Source organism: Odontesthes bonariensis, chromosome 4 (genome assembly GCF_027942865.1).
Source record: "Odontesthes bonariensis isolate fOdoBon6 chromosome 4, fOdoBon6.hap1, whole genome shotgun sequence".
Taxonomy (NCBI): Eukaryota; Metazoa; Chordata; class Actinopteri; order Atheriniformes; family Atherinopsidae; genus Odontesthes; species Odontesthes bonariensis.
The window spans coordinates 15,221,781-15,236,249 of NC_134509.1; the positions used below are offsets into that span (position 1 = coordinate 15,221,781).

General features: G+C 40.2%; 1 protein-coding gene across 3 annotated transcripts in view; it reads left to right on the forward strand.

Moving 5' to 3' along the window:
• The window catches only part of arhgap10 (Rho GTPase activating protein 10), a 43,150-nt gene that overhangs the window by 20,325 nt on the left and 8,356 nt on the right, over positions 1 to 14,469 (forward strand). For all 3 annotated transcript variants that reach the window (XM_075463151.1, XM_075463153.1, XM_075463152.1), the window contains exons 16-20: positions 2,103 to 2,161; positions 3,476 to 3,581; positions 7,244 to 7,403; positions 9,745 to 9,886; positions 13,843 to 14,002. In XM_075463151.1, the coding sequence (XP_075319266.1) occupies positions 2,103 to 2,161; positions 3,476 to 3,581; positions 7,244 to 7,403; positions 9,745 to 9,886; positions 13,843 to 14,002 (627 nt within the window). The remainder of the gene's footprint in view (positions 1 to 2,102; positions 2,162 to 3,475; positions 3,582 to 7,243; positions 7,404 to 9,744; positions 9,887 to 13,842; positions 14,003 to 14,469) is intronic.

Sequence of the window (14,469 nt, forward strand, 5' to 3'; positions counted from 1 at the left end):
TTTACGCTGGGAGGCTTTTAGATCTGAGGACATTTTGCTCTGTCTATAAACTTCATAGCACTTGTATGGAAAATAGACACTGGCAGCGCAGAAAAAACCCCACTGTGGACACAGACCCTTGAGCGGGAGCACCACCATTTTAAATGCCAAATTCAGTTTACAGGTCTAAAGGAGTGCCACTGCTCATATAAAAGTTGACAAAATGTTTTCTTTGACTCCAGAATGAACTGTGTAAGACCTGATAAATTCCCTCAAGTGATGCCAACGGAGTCGGTGCTGAGGACTGTATGCAGGAGAGTCAGAAAGAAGTTTGAAAGAAGTGAGCTTGCCAGACCTCTGTGACCTGCTCCTGAACTCTGCTTGAGGCTAGCTGTTACAGCTGTTGCCGGCACAAGAAAAGAGTTGCATTGAGGGAAATGTAGGCACCAGCTTTTGACAAGGAAGGTTGGATGTAAGGAGTAAAAAGATCTCTGGTTCCGCTCTACTGATCTTTTTTTGCCCTGGTCTTTAACCTCACATCGCAAGTCCAGCAATATTGTAAAAGTACATGATTAATTTTTTATTAATCTTGTAAATCACCAAACGGTATTAATTGTTGTCATTTTCCCGGTATACATCCAGGCAGTTTAGTTTAAAAAGCCAATTTGTTTCTAAGTTGCAGTGAGAACAAATTGAGTTTAAAGTTTAAAGGTGGAATTGACCGAATGAAAAATGGATGGGACGATGAACAAACGCTTTCTTTGTGAAGATGCAGCAGTGTATTAATCTAAACTGAGCGTGCAGCCGTTCTGCATTGCATGCCACGTGTTTTCTCCTCATTCTACGAAGCACGGCCAGTCGCGTGCATGTGTGTTAAAGTTTTAGGTCATCCACCACTGAGTAGACCTTGTTTTTTAATGAAAAAGTCTTCCCCCAAAGAGAGAGGAAAGATCTGAGTATAGATTGGTTTATTTATTAAATCCAGGATGGAGACATCTGTGAGCTGTTTGAATAACTCAGTGTAAGGTTTTACTTTCAGTATTAGCTCTTTTATTTTCCTGAATTGCTGTTCAAGTGCAGCACACTCTGGTTTCCAAAGGTTGTATATGGATCGATTTCTTTTCTATACCTTCTAAAAACTTTATATTGTATATTTTACCTCTTTATAGGTTCAGCTTTTATGCACATCATTTATATTAACTTCTCGAAAGACGTTTAGAGTCTGTTACCAGTCAGTATTTCCATATTCTGTCAAAAACTGTAATTTGATTTGAATTCAAATGCTTCTTTGCCTTTGTAATGCTTTGTCCTATTAATCTATAGCTTTTAAATGTGATATTAATCCTCGTATCATACTTTTGAAACATGTTCTTTTTGAAAATAAGAATATTGTCCAAGTCACCAACCTCTTTGTTTGTTGCACATTCAAAGTTAGTGTTGTGGTGGTTTGAAAACGATAAAAAATTATCTTGCACATCAATATGTCTTTCAGCAAAATAAAAAAAGAATGTGTTGAAAAGTTCAGGTTGAAAGTTTGCGGTGAGTTACGTAATGACAGTTGGTAACAGCGTGAGAACTGTTTTATGCTTGTTTGACGTAGTTTGTTACTGAGAAGACTGTTAAGAAAGTTGTGTCAGATTTGTTGGATGTAATCAAAAGTTTTTACTATCAAACATAAAGTAAAGTTTAAACCGAGAAGAAAATGGTACAAAGCCAAAAAAAGAAAAATGTGAAACAGAACTCGTGTTCAAGTGATAGCAGTTGATGAGTGATGGTAATATTAAACTGTCACTGCCATCTAAACACTGTTTAAACTGTAAGCATGAGCAGTCCATATTGTTTTACTCGTTTGACTTGCTCAATAAAGTGGGGTCAAACGTTTCAGTTTCCTCTGAGGATAAGTACTTTGGGCCATTATCCAGCCACAGTTTGAAAGTAGCTTGAGTGGAACTTGGTTATCTCAACGTGTGCACCTTCTAATTCCATTCCCTGGCCTGCCCACATTAATCATTGCTGTGTGCAAGCCCTGTAAAACGGTGCACCAGCTCTTTTTGTCCCCTTTGCTCACTTTGACTCGCCTTCTCCACACTCCCCCCTCCTCTTTTCTCATTGTCTCTGTAAAGGAGCCTTCCTGAGCCATTGATGACCTATGGACTTTACAAAGAGTTCATCAGCCTTGCAAGTAAGTTTTACCACCTCATATACCAACTCTTCTTAAAAATGCAGAACGAAAGCCACCAGCAGCTCATATGTGTTCTGTCTGAAGTTGTTTACACGGAAAAAGAAAGACGTTTGATAGTCCTTTGCATGACCCTTAACTAACTTTTTTTTTTTTAAATTGTGCGAATCTTTTCAGGAAAAGTAGGTAACAACGCTCAGCCTTTTTTAAGTAAGGTGTAGTCTGGGTGCTATTGTGTGGTGGTATGTGTCCTGAATGTGAAAAAGGCTACTTTATGTCATCATACTTCCTAAATGTGTTACTTTCAGCTGTGAATATAATTGTAGGTGATTTCCACTGCAAGTTAATTTCAGCTTTTACATAGTTAAACCACCGTTGCTTAAACTAGACATTTAAGCCCCTTTAAGATGTACTTTTTTACCTGCTAAACTTTGTGCAAAATACGTGGTTAAATAAGCTGTTGTAGATTTAGGATCAAATTTGTCCAGTTACCTTCAACAACAAAAAAGACATTTATTTTTTTTCCCCACCCACATAGCATAATAGTCTATGAAATGTTTTCAAAGCAAGCCAAATTTGAACCTTATTACAACGAGTGCTATAATTGGATCAGGTTGACATTTTTATCAGGCGCTTGCAATGCCCTCATAACAAGGGGGGAAAACATGGATTAGCAATGAGTATTTTTTTTGACGGATGACAGCATCCATAAGACGCTTTTTCCGTGTTTAAATCCTTGTCGTTCCCATAGTAATGATATTGCGTGTGGGCGGTCAGATGCTGGTGTGTGAGGAAATGTTTAAAGGATGATCTTGGAGGTTTTAACACAACCCTTTTACACGATAGCGACAGTAACGTAAAGCTATCTTTCCCGCCAGCATAGTGGTCCGCGCTGCCAAATTCAGAGAAGCCTCAACCAATATATCAACATCACACCTCTTCTTAATTCCTTTGAGCAGGAATATATCTTCCTCCAATACTTAATCCCTTACACCTTAGGGTGATAGACACATTTTTTTTTTCCCACTGACTTTTACTTAATTTTTAATTATTCAGATCACCCAAATACACATTTGAATGCTTTTAATGTAATTTAGGGTTGCCCTATTTCTCTAACTAAACTTGTGTTTCTCCACTTCAAAACGCAACACTGTACTGCTCGGATCAAGACTATTTGCAAAGTTGCATCATCTGTATGAATTGTTCACCTGAAGTGTATTATTTGTATCAAGCAGTGTTGGCTCTTTGCCACCTGAGGAGCACAGAGAAATCCTCGGAGTTTAAAATGAGTGCTTGGCTGCTTCTGCATTTGAACAGAGGGCGGTAGTCCTGAGTCTCGCATCCAAGCCGTCCACTGCCTGGTCCACAAACTACCAGAGAGGAATCGACAAGTCCTCGGGCTGCTTATGAAGCATCTGGCCAAGTGAGTGGTCATAGTTCACCCAATCTCCGCCTCCTCTCTCTCAGTTCTCTCTTTCTGCTCTTCATGTCTGTCTCCTCGTTCTCACTCCACATGCTTTTTCTCTCCATCTCCCTCACTCCCACTCTCTTCACTCCCCCTTCCCTGCTGTCACTCCATCTCTTCTCTGTCTACTCAGTGACTGCCTGGGAAGAACATTTATGCAGCTTAACACTTTTTGCCTTTTCTAAGGTCAGTTTGGTATATATTCCAAATTGTTTAGTGAGGATAACGGTGCCTGCACTGTACCTGTTTATCATGCCATTATGCTGCCAACCAGTGAGGTGAAATGGGACAGACCACTCCGATCAAACTTTCTCTTTAGAGTATTGTATACGCCCCTAAGTGGACCGCAACTATGCATCACTCCATCTCTGAGATTGGATTGGAGGAAAGATTTAAGAAATAATGTCAGCTAACATTATAAGATTTTAGCATGCTTTTTCTAAAAACTAAATACGAGCAAATTGAAGATAAGTAAATAATCCCTCTTCCCTGAGGATACGGAAAGTCTGGTGGATCCTATTTCATAGAAACCCACTGCAGAATCAGACTCTGTTAGAAAGACAGCGCTATTGAAATTGAATTTGGATTATCCAGCGTGAAATTCTCCAGACTGGAGACTCAAATATTTTTCTGAAGTTGGCGTGTGTGCATGTCCTGCAGGGGAACGCACCAAAGCCAGAATTTCACACTCCTATCTGAAATGGTTTCAGAGATGTTATAAATGTGAGTCGTCACCGATGTTTTTGTCTTCAAAGGCATCCTTTGAAGCTATTTAAACTGTCTCTGTCTCTGCAGTTGAGCCACATATCATCGTATTTTAAGTGTGAAGTATCTTCACGTGTCTAGGTAACTTTTTCCCAACTTAAAGGTTTTCTCCACTTTTTTTTTGACCACCTAAGATGAAGTTCCACACACTGAAGATGTTTTAGTTCTGAATGTAGGCTGGTTTTGGATGCAAGCGACATCTGTCTCATTCACAATGGAACGTAGAAAACATCAAGAGTTAGGTTAACTGGCTACATGTAAGTAACATTGTTTTTTTTTTGTTTTTTTTTTAAAAAGCACCTTAGAGAGGCAGAGTCTCTCCGTAGCAAGCTGTTCAGTGGTTCAGCAATCTGTGAAAAACTTTGTTTGCAAATTGTGGAGCAGTTTCAGACAACGTAAAATTGTGACGACTTTGAATACTCAATCATCTACAGTACATAATATCATCCAAACATTCTGAGAATCAGGAGACTTCTGTGTGCAAGGGACATGGCCCAAAATCAATATTGGATGCTGGAACACTAATTTGAAATTAGTTTTGGAAATCATGCAGTCTTCAGGACTCTAAACCACGCAGTCTGTAATCAGCTCTTGGTTCAAAAGCCTACATCATGCCTGTAGAACTGGCAACTTGCATATTTGGAAAAGCACCTTCGATATTAAAAGATAAATACAGGTTTTAATTGGCATGTGCTCCCATCCATTCTGTGTCTTGTCAGGGAAGGGTTTGCTTATTTCGGCAGGATGGTGCTAAACCACATACTGCATCTATTACAACAGCACGGCTTTTTAGTTTAAAAAAAAGAAAAGAAAAAAATCCTTTGTAGAACAGGCCTGCCTGCGGTCTAGAACTCTTAACCAACTGAAAACAAATGATGCATCATGAAATGCAGAATACAAAATACAACAAAGACCCAAGACTGCTGAGCTAATACAATCCTGTATCTGACAAAAATGGGACAAAATTCCTCTCCTAAAGTTCCAGCAACCGATTCCTTCAGTTCCCAGATGTTTTACAGACTGTTTGAAGAAGAGTGTCAGGTTGGGGTGGGTGCGAGGTGGAAAAGGACACAGAAAAGAAAAGAGGGGGATGAAACGCTGAGGGAAACATGGCCCCTCTACCGACTTCTTTGAGACACGTTGCTGACATCAAATTCAAAATGAGCTCATAGTTTTCATGGAATAGTGAAATGTCTCACTTTCAATGTCTGAAATGTTTTCTATGTACTAATGTGAATAAAACCTTGCATTTTGCTTTTATTTACATTTTACACAGTCCAAATGTTTTTGGAATTAAAGCTGCAGTCTGCAACTCTTTTTCAAGCATAATGCCTGGAACTGTCCGGGGATTCTGAAAGTAGTACATTAAATACCCCAATACAAAAAAAATTAGTTCTCTAGGTCCCCTATATGTCCCGCTAGGTCCCTCCAAAGCCAGCAGGTTTGTTTACAAAATTGCAGACCGGACCGGTAAAAGGTAACCAATCAGGTTACGAGCTGGGCTCTGCTGCCTGTCAATCACCGATTGTGCACGCGCGATACAAGGTAGGCTCGTCCCCACGCTTATTTATCTAGACTATTGAACTTCATTACGGGCTAGTCTACTTACTGTGTCTTCCATGATCGCAAATGACAGGTGAGTTGATGAATGAGGAGTCGTGTAAGCGCATCTGGCGTGCACGTAGACGTGCACGAGTTCTCATGTGTTTTGATGGGGCGGGACAGGAAGTTGAATAACTTTTTATTTTTCGGTTAAAAAATAAGCATTTCTTGCATTTTGCGACTACGGAGGTCACCGTTTTCAACTTCAAGCGTTCTGATAGATCATGTAAACTCTTAAAATGCCAAAAATTAGGACTTTACGTATGACAACAACAAATCCTGCAGACTGCAGCTTTAAGGCTTGTAATGGTTCATTCAAAATTCATCTCTGATGGCAGCAATTGAGTTATGAGTAAGAGTTCAGTAAGCGGGTTGACGTGTGTGACGGGAAAATTTATACATGTATCTTATGCTGTTTTGAAAAAAATGAAAAAAAATAATCATTCTGTTATTCCGACCCAAACCAAACTTTTAGAATACATTTAACCATGTTAGTCGGACCCAAGTCAAAGTCCTCAAAACCAAGCTAACACGCCGAGATAATGCAAGTGAGGCTTGAATAACCGTGCATTTCTAAACTCAGATGGACTCAAATGAACACTCCACACATGCTTAAAAGTTTCATCTTTTTATCATGTTTTTGTAAAAGATGTTAGCTGTGTGTTAAAACAGCCAAATACCCAGAGTAAAGCTGCTCTCATTCACGCATTTCTATTTTTCTTTTGTCAGACAGCTAAAAGCATCAGAAATTGGGATTGAAAAGCGTCCCATTAAGGCTACGTGTCAACCTGTGGTGACTTAAAGCGTTTCCACGCTGTTGCGCTGCTCTAATTATATCTTGATTTTATGACCGTAGCATCATCAAACAAAATCACCATTTCAGTGACTTAAAGACAATGTCTGCAGCGAATTCGGCTATACTTAGGGTAACCCCAACCCTCCCACAGAGAAAGTTAGAAGCGGCAGAATGTCTTCAGTATTTTCTCATACAGCTCACACTGTCACGGCATCAGCCATACTTCAGTCACTGTCTCAGATTCACTCCCAAGCATGTGTACCGTGAGACATCCCTCAATACGTAGTAGTCAAGACAAGCTGTAACCATAGGGCAATTAGGGTCATTTTGAGGAAGAAAACGTATTCATCACAGTTCCAGAACACTTTCTTTACACTGCTTCACTGTGTCTTTTAAATTTTAAGTTGAATTGGACAGTTAGACTAAAACGTTCGTAACTAGTTGTTATTTTCCTCAGCGTGGCAGCTCACAGCAAACACAATCTGATGACCGTGGCCAACCTGGGAGTCGTGTTTGGCCCCACGTTGATGAGGCCACAGGAAGAGACTGTCGCTGCCATCATGGATCTTAAGTTCCAGAACATTGTGGTGGAGATCCTCATTGAACAACATGAGAAGGTAACGCTCAAAATTAGTGACCATTCATTCAAAAGCTCCATGGACTTCATTATCATAAAAGGATGCATCACAAGCAGTAAACTCCATGGAAACTGGAAGTGTCCACTTCTGATACTATACTGAATATTTAGAAATTATTACCTCATCTAAAGGGACAGAGAAAAATCCCTCTAATGGATTAAATTCTACCTTTCCAAGATGTCCGTTTGCTGAGATCATAACAATGCTGTGTGGACCTGATTCACTTTGCTAGTTATGTTTCCACTTGCCATCCAAAATGCTATTTACTAAAAGCTTTGGGCAACACAAGGTAAAATGACAGCATCAAAGGAAATCTGAGGTGTCAAACCATCCGTAAGCTGCATACAGCACCTTTGTGTTTACAAGTCTAGCAGCCATGTAATTACTAGATACTGACTAACAATACAGTAAATGTGTAGACAAAGCAAAAAAAAATTATATATTTTTTTATGTATTGTCAAAGGTTTAACTTAGGCTTTTCCTGTTGACAGAGAAACACAGCTTATACAGCACCTGCATTTCATTTAATTGGGCTCTCAGTTAGGGTAGATGTGATCCTCTTCCTTCCTTTTTGTTACTGAATTGTGTGGACCTGTTTATACTGGTAAAAAAATAAAAATAAAAAATCTTGCCTCATCTGCCTTAAAGCTTACTTCTTTGAACAGATGTTGCTGCAGTGAACATGTACTATGTCACATGGTGGTAATTTGTGGTATGTCTGAAATTTCTGTTGTACATACTTCCTTCTTTACAAAATAACGAGCAAAAACAAGTTCTCAGATAGTGACACGTGCCTCACATTGAACCTAACTCATGGGACAGCATACCCTTCAGCCAGTTATTAAGAAACAAAGGGGCTAGACGGCAGTTAAATTGATGGAATGCTCGAATTTTGCCATTAGGGGGAGCCCTGAGTGCTTTTACCTTGGTTGTGCACATAGTATTCATTTTATTGTGAGGAGTTTGATTATTCTGCAGATCATTGTTATATTTTGTTATATTTGGTAGATCTTCTCTTTGCCGTTTAATTTGGTCATGAGTTGTTTGACAACCTGTAGTTCATGGGATCATGTAATCTCCCCAGAATGTCATTAATCGGTGTCAATCCTCAAAGGGGGATAATTCTCCATGGCAAAAGAGAACAAAGATCTGAGATTAGTTTCCCAATCTGCTTGGAGCATCACTGCACTCACACTGCATTGAATCTGATGAGCCTCCCGGCTTCATTAAATTGAAGATGATATGTGTTGTGTATAATATCTACACCCAGGCTCACAAATCTAAAATGGGTTGTGAGAAAATACAGAGGCCGGATGAAAACCAACAGAGTATACAAATGTGCTAAAACAACAAGAGCAGCAGCAGCCCCGTGCATACTGCTGCTCTCTGAGACTACCCAGAGGTATCCAACACTGGCTGGGTGTTAAAGGATGTAGTGTTAGAATTCAGCAAGAGCATTTTGAAAAGTACAGCAAGTTGGAGCAGGGGGAAAATCTGAACGGACAGACAGGCAGACAGGCATTAACTCTCCTCACAACTGAGTCCCATTCCAGACTGTTGATACCCCCAGATACCAACAGTAGATTCTGTTTTACATTCACCTCCATCTGCAGAGCGAGGCAGCAGAAACTCTCAGCCATATCAGATTTCTCACTTTTTCTATCTGCCTCTCTGCTCCAAACTTTCTCTCTCATGCCCTCCCTCCTCTGCGTCTGCCTCTCCGTTCTCACCGTCTCACTTTCTCTGCCACTTTCTCCCTCTCTTCTCTCGCCCCTACCTCCCTCCCTCCTCTCCTCTCCTCTCCTCTCCTCTCCTCTCCTCGTCTGTGATCCTTTCTGAGGCTCTGCTGAGACTTCCTCTCCTCTGTAGCCCTATTCTCTTTCAACTCCACATCTAAAGTTTATATGTAAACATGGCCCCAGTGAAAACAGGCTGCACCAGTTGGCCAGCCCTTCTCAAGTCCAAACCCTGTTTATTTTACTTTCGTCTCTCCGAGAGAATGGGTCAGTTTCTCTGAGGAGAAAAGTCACCTTAACTTAGACTCAGATTTCTGGATTGGATATGATTGTCTTCTGTGCTGAGCTTTTTTAAGTGAGGCACAAACAAAATCATCTTAAAAGGCAGTTTTTGTGCTCAAATCAATGCGCTGCTCAACTTTGCCTACGAGCTGTGGTTGCAAATACTTTTCTCCATCTACCACTGCATAAAGTCTGCGAGTTTCAAAACTTTTGAGGTCAGTTTAGGATGTGCTGCTACTCTTGGGAGTTTTTGCACACTGTATGTTGTATTCTGCTGGAAACTTACTCACACGTGCTTTCAGATCTTTACAGATGCTCCTGAGTTTTGCCCTCTTGCACCTGCTGCCCCAGCATTTTCTGCTCCCACAAGGCAGTCTAAGAAATTGAGTCGACAGAACAGGCCCTTAGCGGTCTACAATCCACAAGTCCTTGACATTCAGAATGGTAAGAGATGTGTACATTTGCATCCATATCTTTTTGCATTTCCTGGATTGTTACAGCAATGATGAAAAGCACTGCAGTGATACACTCACATATTTATAGATTCATAGAGGCAAAGAGGTATCAAAAGCAACTTTTGAGAAGCACATACTCTCAAATTAATACTCGACGAGTAAATGTCAAGATCTTGATTCTGCCATTTTAAAAAAAAAATAAAATAAATAATTATAAAAAATAAAAAAATCTCTGCCTGTGTGCTGGCATCTGTGTGTGTGTCAGTCCTTTGCTTTTCAGGACAGCCGTTCATCCATTCTTCTTCACGCTTGGCAAGAGTATTGCTGTGGACCCAAGGAAGTGCAGTGTCGAGTGTGAAGTCGTTTGGATGAGTGGTTTTCTTACTTTACCTAAAAGGACTTTTATGTTGCTCTTTCACAATTCTGTGTTCTCAATGACGTCCTCAGCAGGACTTCGTCATCAGGGGGTGCTGATGCCACACATGCTCTCTGTTTAGTAATGGTATCCTTATGGCTGTCCTCTGTGTGTGACTGTGCGCGTGTGTGTGTTAGCTCTGCTGCTGAGGCTCACTTTGGGTGTTTTTATTCAATATGAATATATATTATTAATCAAGACAATTCCCTGTATCTGGATTGCAGTCCAGTACCATATAGATTGCATTTCTTTTACAAAATTAAGGAATCAGGTTTTTTTTTTGGGGGGGGGTTCAGGCTGTTTCACTCATACAGTAATGAGTCTCAACCAGACGGTGAGTCATACATTCTGTTGCTAATTCATCCTCCATCATGGATAAGCTATAATCAATCTGTTCTGAATACACACATTTTCGCAAATGCTCCTGCACAAGTCCTTTAAGAAATGTTTGATTAGTGATAAAATAAAGTTGTTTTACGCTCATACTCAATACATGTAAGGCTGAATATCAGCCTCAACTGCCATTTAATTTGACCTTATTCGTGCTGACATCAGGTAGATTCTGATAGATTAGATTTGCCTTATTAAGTAATCGAGCATCAGTCCTTCATTCCAGCATAATTTTGGTTGTTTTTTTTCCCACACAGCTCATGGAAATATGTTGATGTAAAAGTAATCTTTGTAGGTTTATTTACGAGAACATCTGCAGCTTTATCAACTATTAATATCAACAACTTGTGCTTGGAAGTTACAGATTACAGTTACATTAGCTGGCTGCAGCCTTGCTACATGCAGTCTGGATGAAGGCTGAAAATATTTAAATTGATCCGCCATTGAGTGTTCTCTGATACGAGCAGTGGAAAGCAAATTAAAATCCTTTGTATGAAGCAAATTCACGAGGTACTTCTTAACTGCATCAAAGAGGCGTGGCTTACTAGCATAATTTTTTTCTCTTTATAAAGAAAACTACGTTAGTTAAACCGCCTAATAGATTACACTGTCCGAAATGCTAAAATGTTTTATTAGCATCTCTTTCACTGCATTTTGATAAAAACTATACAATGTAACTATCACAAAGAAAGGCAGTAGTGCATGAGACTGCGTAAGTTTTAGCTCGGTGTCCCGAACTCATTCCGTCTATTCTGTGGTGATTGCTTTGAAGCATAATTGTGTCAACACACTAAAGCCGTCGCCTCCTCTCTGTAGCACTAAGTGGTGAGATCTATACATCTATGGCCTTTCTGTGCTCTTGTTTACTTGTGCGGCCTTTTAAAGTTTCATGAAATGGGAGGCTATAAGAGGGTCAGCTGATAAGCTGACCTAGTGACCCAAAATCCAAATCTTCTTACCAGATTGCCTCTCTCTGTCTCCCTTTTACCAGCTTTTACTGTGGGGTATTTTAGTATCAGCGGATTTAAAAAAAAAAAATTTTTCTCTTCTAAATGGGTCCCACATAATGAAGATGAAAGCAAATTTAAGGATGGCGATGACATGGAAGATATAAAAAGTGTTTATGTATGCAGATTACTATTATTTCAGCACAAAATGTGTAAAGAAGTTCATTAATCTGTGATTTGTGTCAGGAAACTTTTCAACAAGTTCAGCGCTGGAGAAAAATCCCGTCTTTTAGAGTAGGAGATGATTACAGATCAGTTGTATTTTTTTGTTAGGGTGCAAAACATGTTTGATTAAAACTATTTTCAAATCTATAGAATTCAGTTTCAAGAGCGTGTTAAAATGTCAAGAGCGAGTGTTATCAGCTCCAAGATGAGGACGTGTCCAATGACAACCTCCTTAAAATGAACCAAACTGATGGTCTTTCATTAAACTGAGTTTGTTTTAACCTAACCCAACTACTCGTTTGTGAAATCACAAATGCACCCAACACACATTAACTATCTTGGTTACATTCAAACTGGAGATCAGGTTATCAGCATTGTTAAAGGGGAACTCCGGGGCATTTGAAGCGCGTTTCCATTGCTAGAGGACACCCTAACCCTAACCCACAACAATACATGCCCAGTAATATTGTTGTAATGTTTTAAATACTTGAACGCAGTTTTTCTAGAGAATATAATTGTTTTGTATATGGGATTATCGTCCATTGACTCTTTTGGGCTTTCACATGCGCGAGCCTACAACCAGCCGGTGAGTTACATGCTGTTTATAAAGTTGTTTTGTAACGTCCCCATGCCAGTAATGTGAGAACCATGCATTTGGTTTTGATGGTAAGGCTTGTGACTTTATTGTCGGATGGTTTATAAAGTGGTGTGACGTTTCTGCTGTGTGCAAGTTGTTGTTTTACGTGGAAGGGTTAGCAGTTGCCCCTTAGCCACCACGTATTAGCCTCGCATGACACGCTGTGCGAACAGCGCGATCTCCACACAGGGAGCGCAGATTTGCACCTCTCTGTGTCCTACTATCAGTATTTGACAACCTCTAGCAATGGAAACGCGCTTCAAATGCCCCGGAGTTCCCCTTTAAAGTGACCAACTTTCAGGGCAGTGTAGGATTTGTCCTGCCCCTGTACACCATAGGACGTGGCTGATGTGACACGCACCCCAGCAGCAGAAGGAGAGAGTCTGTCCGGCTGTGGTAAATTGTGACAGCGGTGCAGCTGTTAATCCAAAGTTGTCTCTGGTGAGCATTTGTACGACTGCCAGGTAAAAAATGAGGCAGGTGTTGGCAGTTATCCTCAGCTTTTTATCACTTCGCGATCAGTCCACCGAGTGTCCACTGACCATAGTCACCCCTCTAACTTCCTCTTTCTAAGTAGGTGTGTAGCTCTCTAACCTACATGGTGCAGTGTTATCGTCAAAGAGTTTGAAACTCTTTCAGTAGGCTGCTGGTTCGGAACAACCGCAGTGTAAGATTGTTAACGTGGCCCTCTCCGTCCGCTTAGTGTATATATACAATTGTCTGAGCTAAACTGTAGGCTAACTAGTTTCAGATGCACTGCTAGATGGCAGTGGTTGGTGTATCCGAAGCTAAAGCATCACGTTAGGCCCGTTTATGACCTTCCAGTGCAAGGGGCAGGGTTGCCTTTTGCTTGCCTTATACACTTCCTCACTGCATCATGGAGCCCTAATTTCAGATTAGCTCTGACAATGAATTGGCAATGAAAATCGATGAAAAAACGGTTTGACTGTCCAACTCCACAATTCAGTACAACATAGTTCTTAGTATTTTAACATACTAAAAAAAAAAAAAAAAAAAAAGCTAAGTTTCTAAAACTTGTAATGCTGTGATTTATTTATGGTTATATGGAATTCATGAAAAACTACATCTGGTGATAATTAGTCAGTCTGGTGATAATTAGTCGATAACCTCAGCACTTGTTTTAGAGAGAAGAAGGGGAAAAGAAGCTCCTTTATTCTGCATTCGTTATTGTTCTTTCGGCTTTGCTCCCTCCGTGTGTTGATTTAGTTGTTTTATCAAGCAAACTCGTGGAATACAGGGGGATGCAAAGAAAGACGCAACGTAGTAATGTGTAGTGTTAATTTTTCTTCATGCATGTGTTTGCGTGTCAGCGGTGGGAGATGACGCCAGCCTAGCTGCAGAGGAGACATCAATGGGCAGCAATGAGTCCGTATCATCCCAGTCATCATCAGCCTCGGCCCCAGAGATGCCTACAGAGAAGGCTGACCATGCAACACTCAGCACCAGCCTCAGCTCAGGCAGCAACTCCAGGTGAGTGCTTGTTCACTCTTCAGCACCAATTCATCATATGACGGTGCCATCCATCAAAATGCTTATTGATATTAAAAGCTCTGCTTCTGGTGCATCAAGTCGCTTATGGTATTTTTACAGGTTCATTTTGTGATTAAACACTACTATTTAATCTGTTAGTTATGATTAACCGTTCTTTAAAGCCACTGGCTCATGGATAATTTTGCCATTTCATTTTACTTTTCTTCTGTATCCGTATAAATCACTGAATGTGTAAGAAATCGGGGGGGATTTAGAAGACTGAGGATATTCGCCGCTTCACTGCATTACGTGAACTACGTTTAATTGTACAGATAATTCCTTGTAATTAGGTTGTATTCTGTTGTGACGTTATTGTAATTCCATATCTCTCACAGTTCTAATGTTAATAGTTGCATTTGTTGTCCTATTAGTGTTATTCAAGAGAAAACTGAAAATTTGACTGTTAA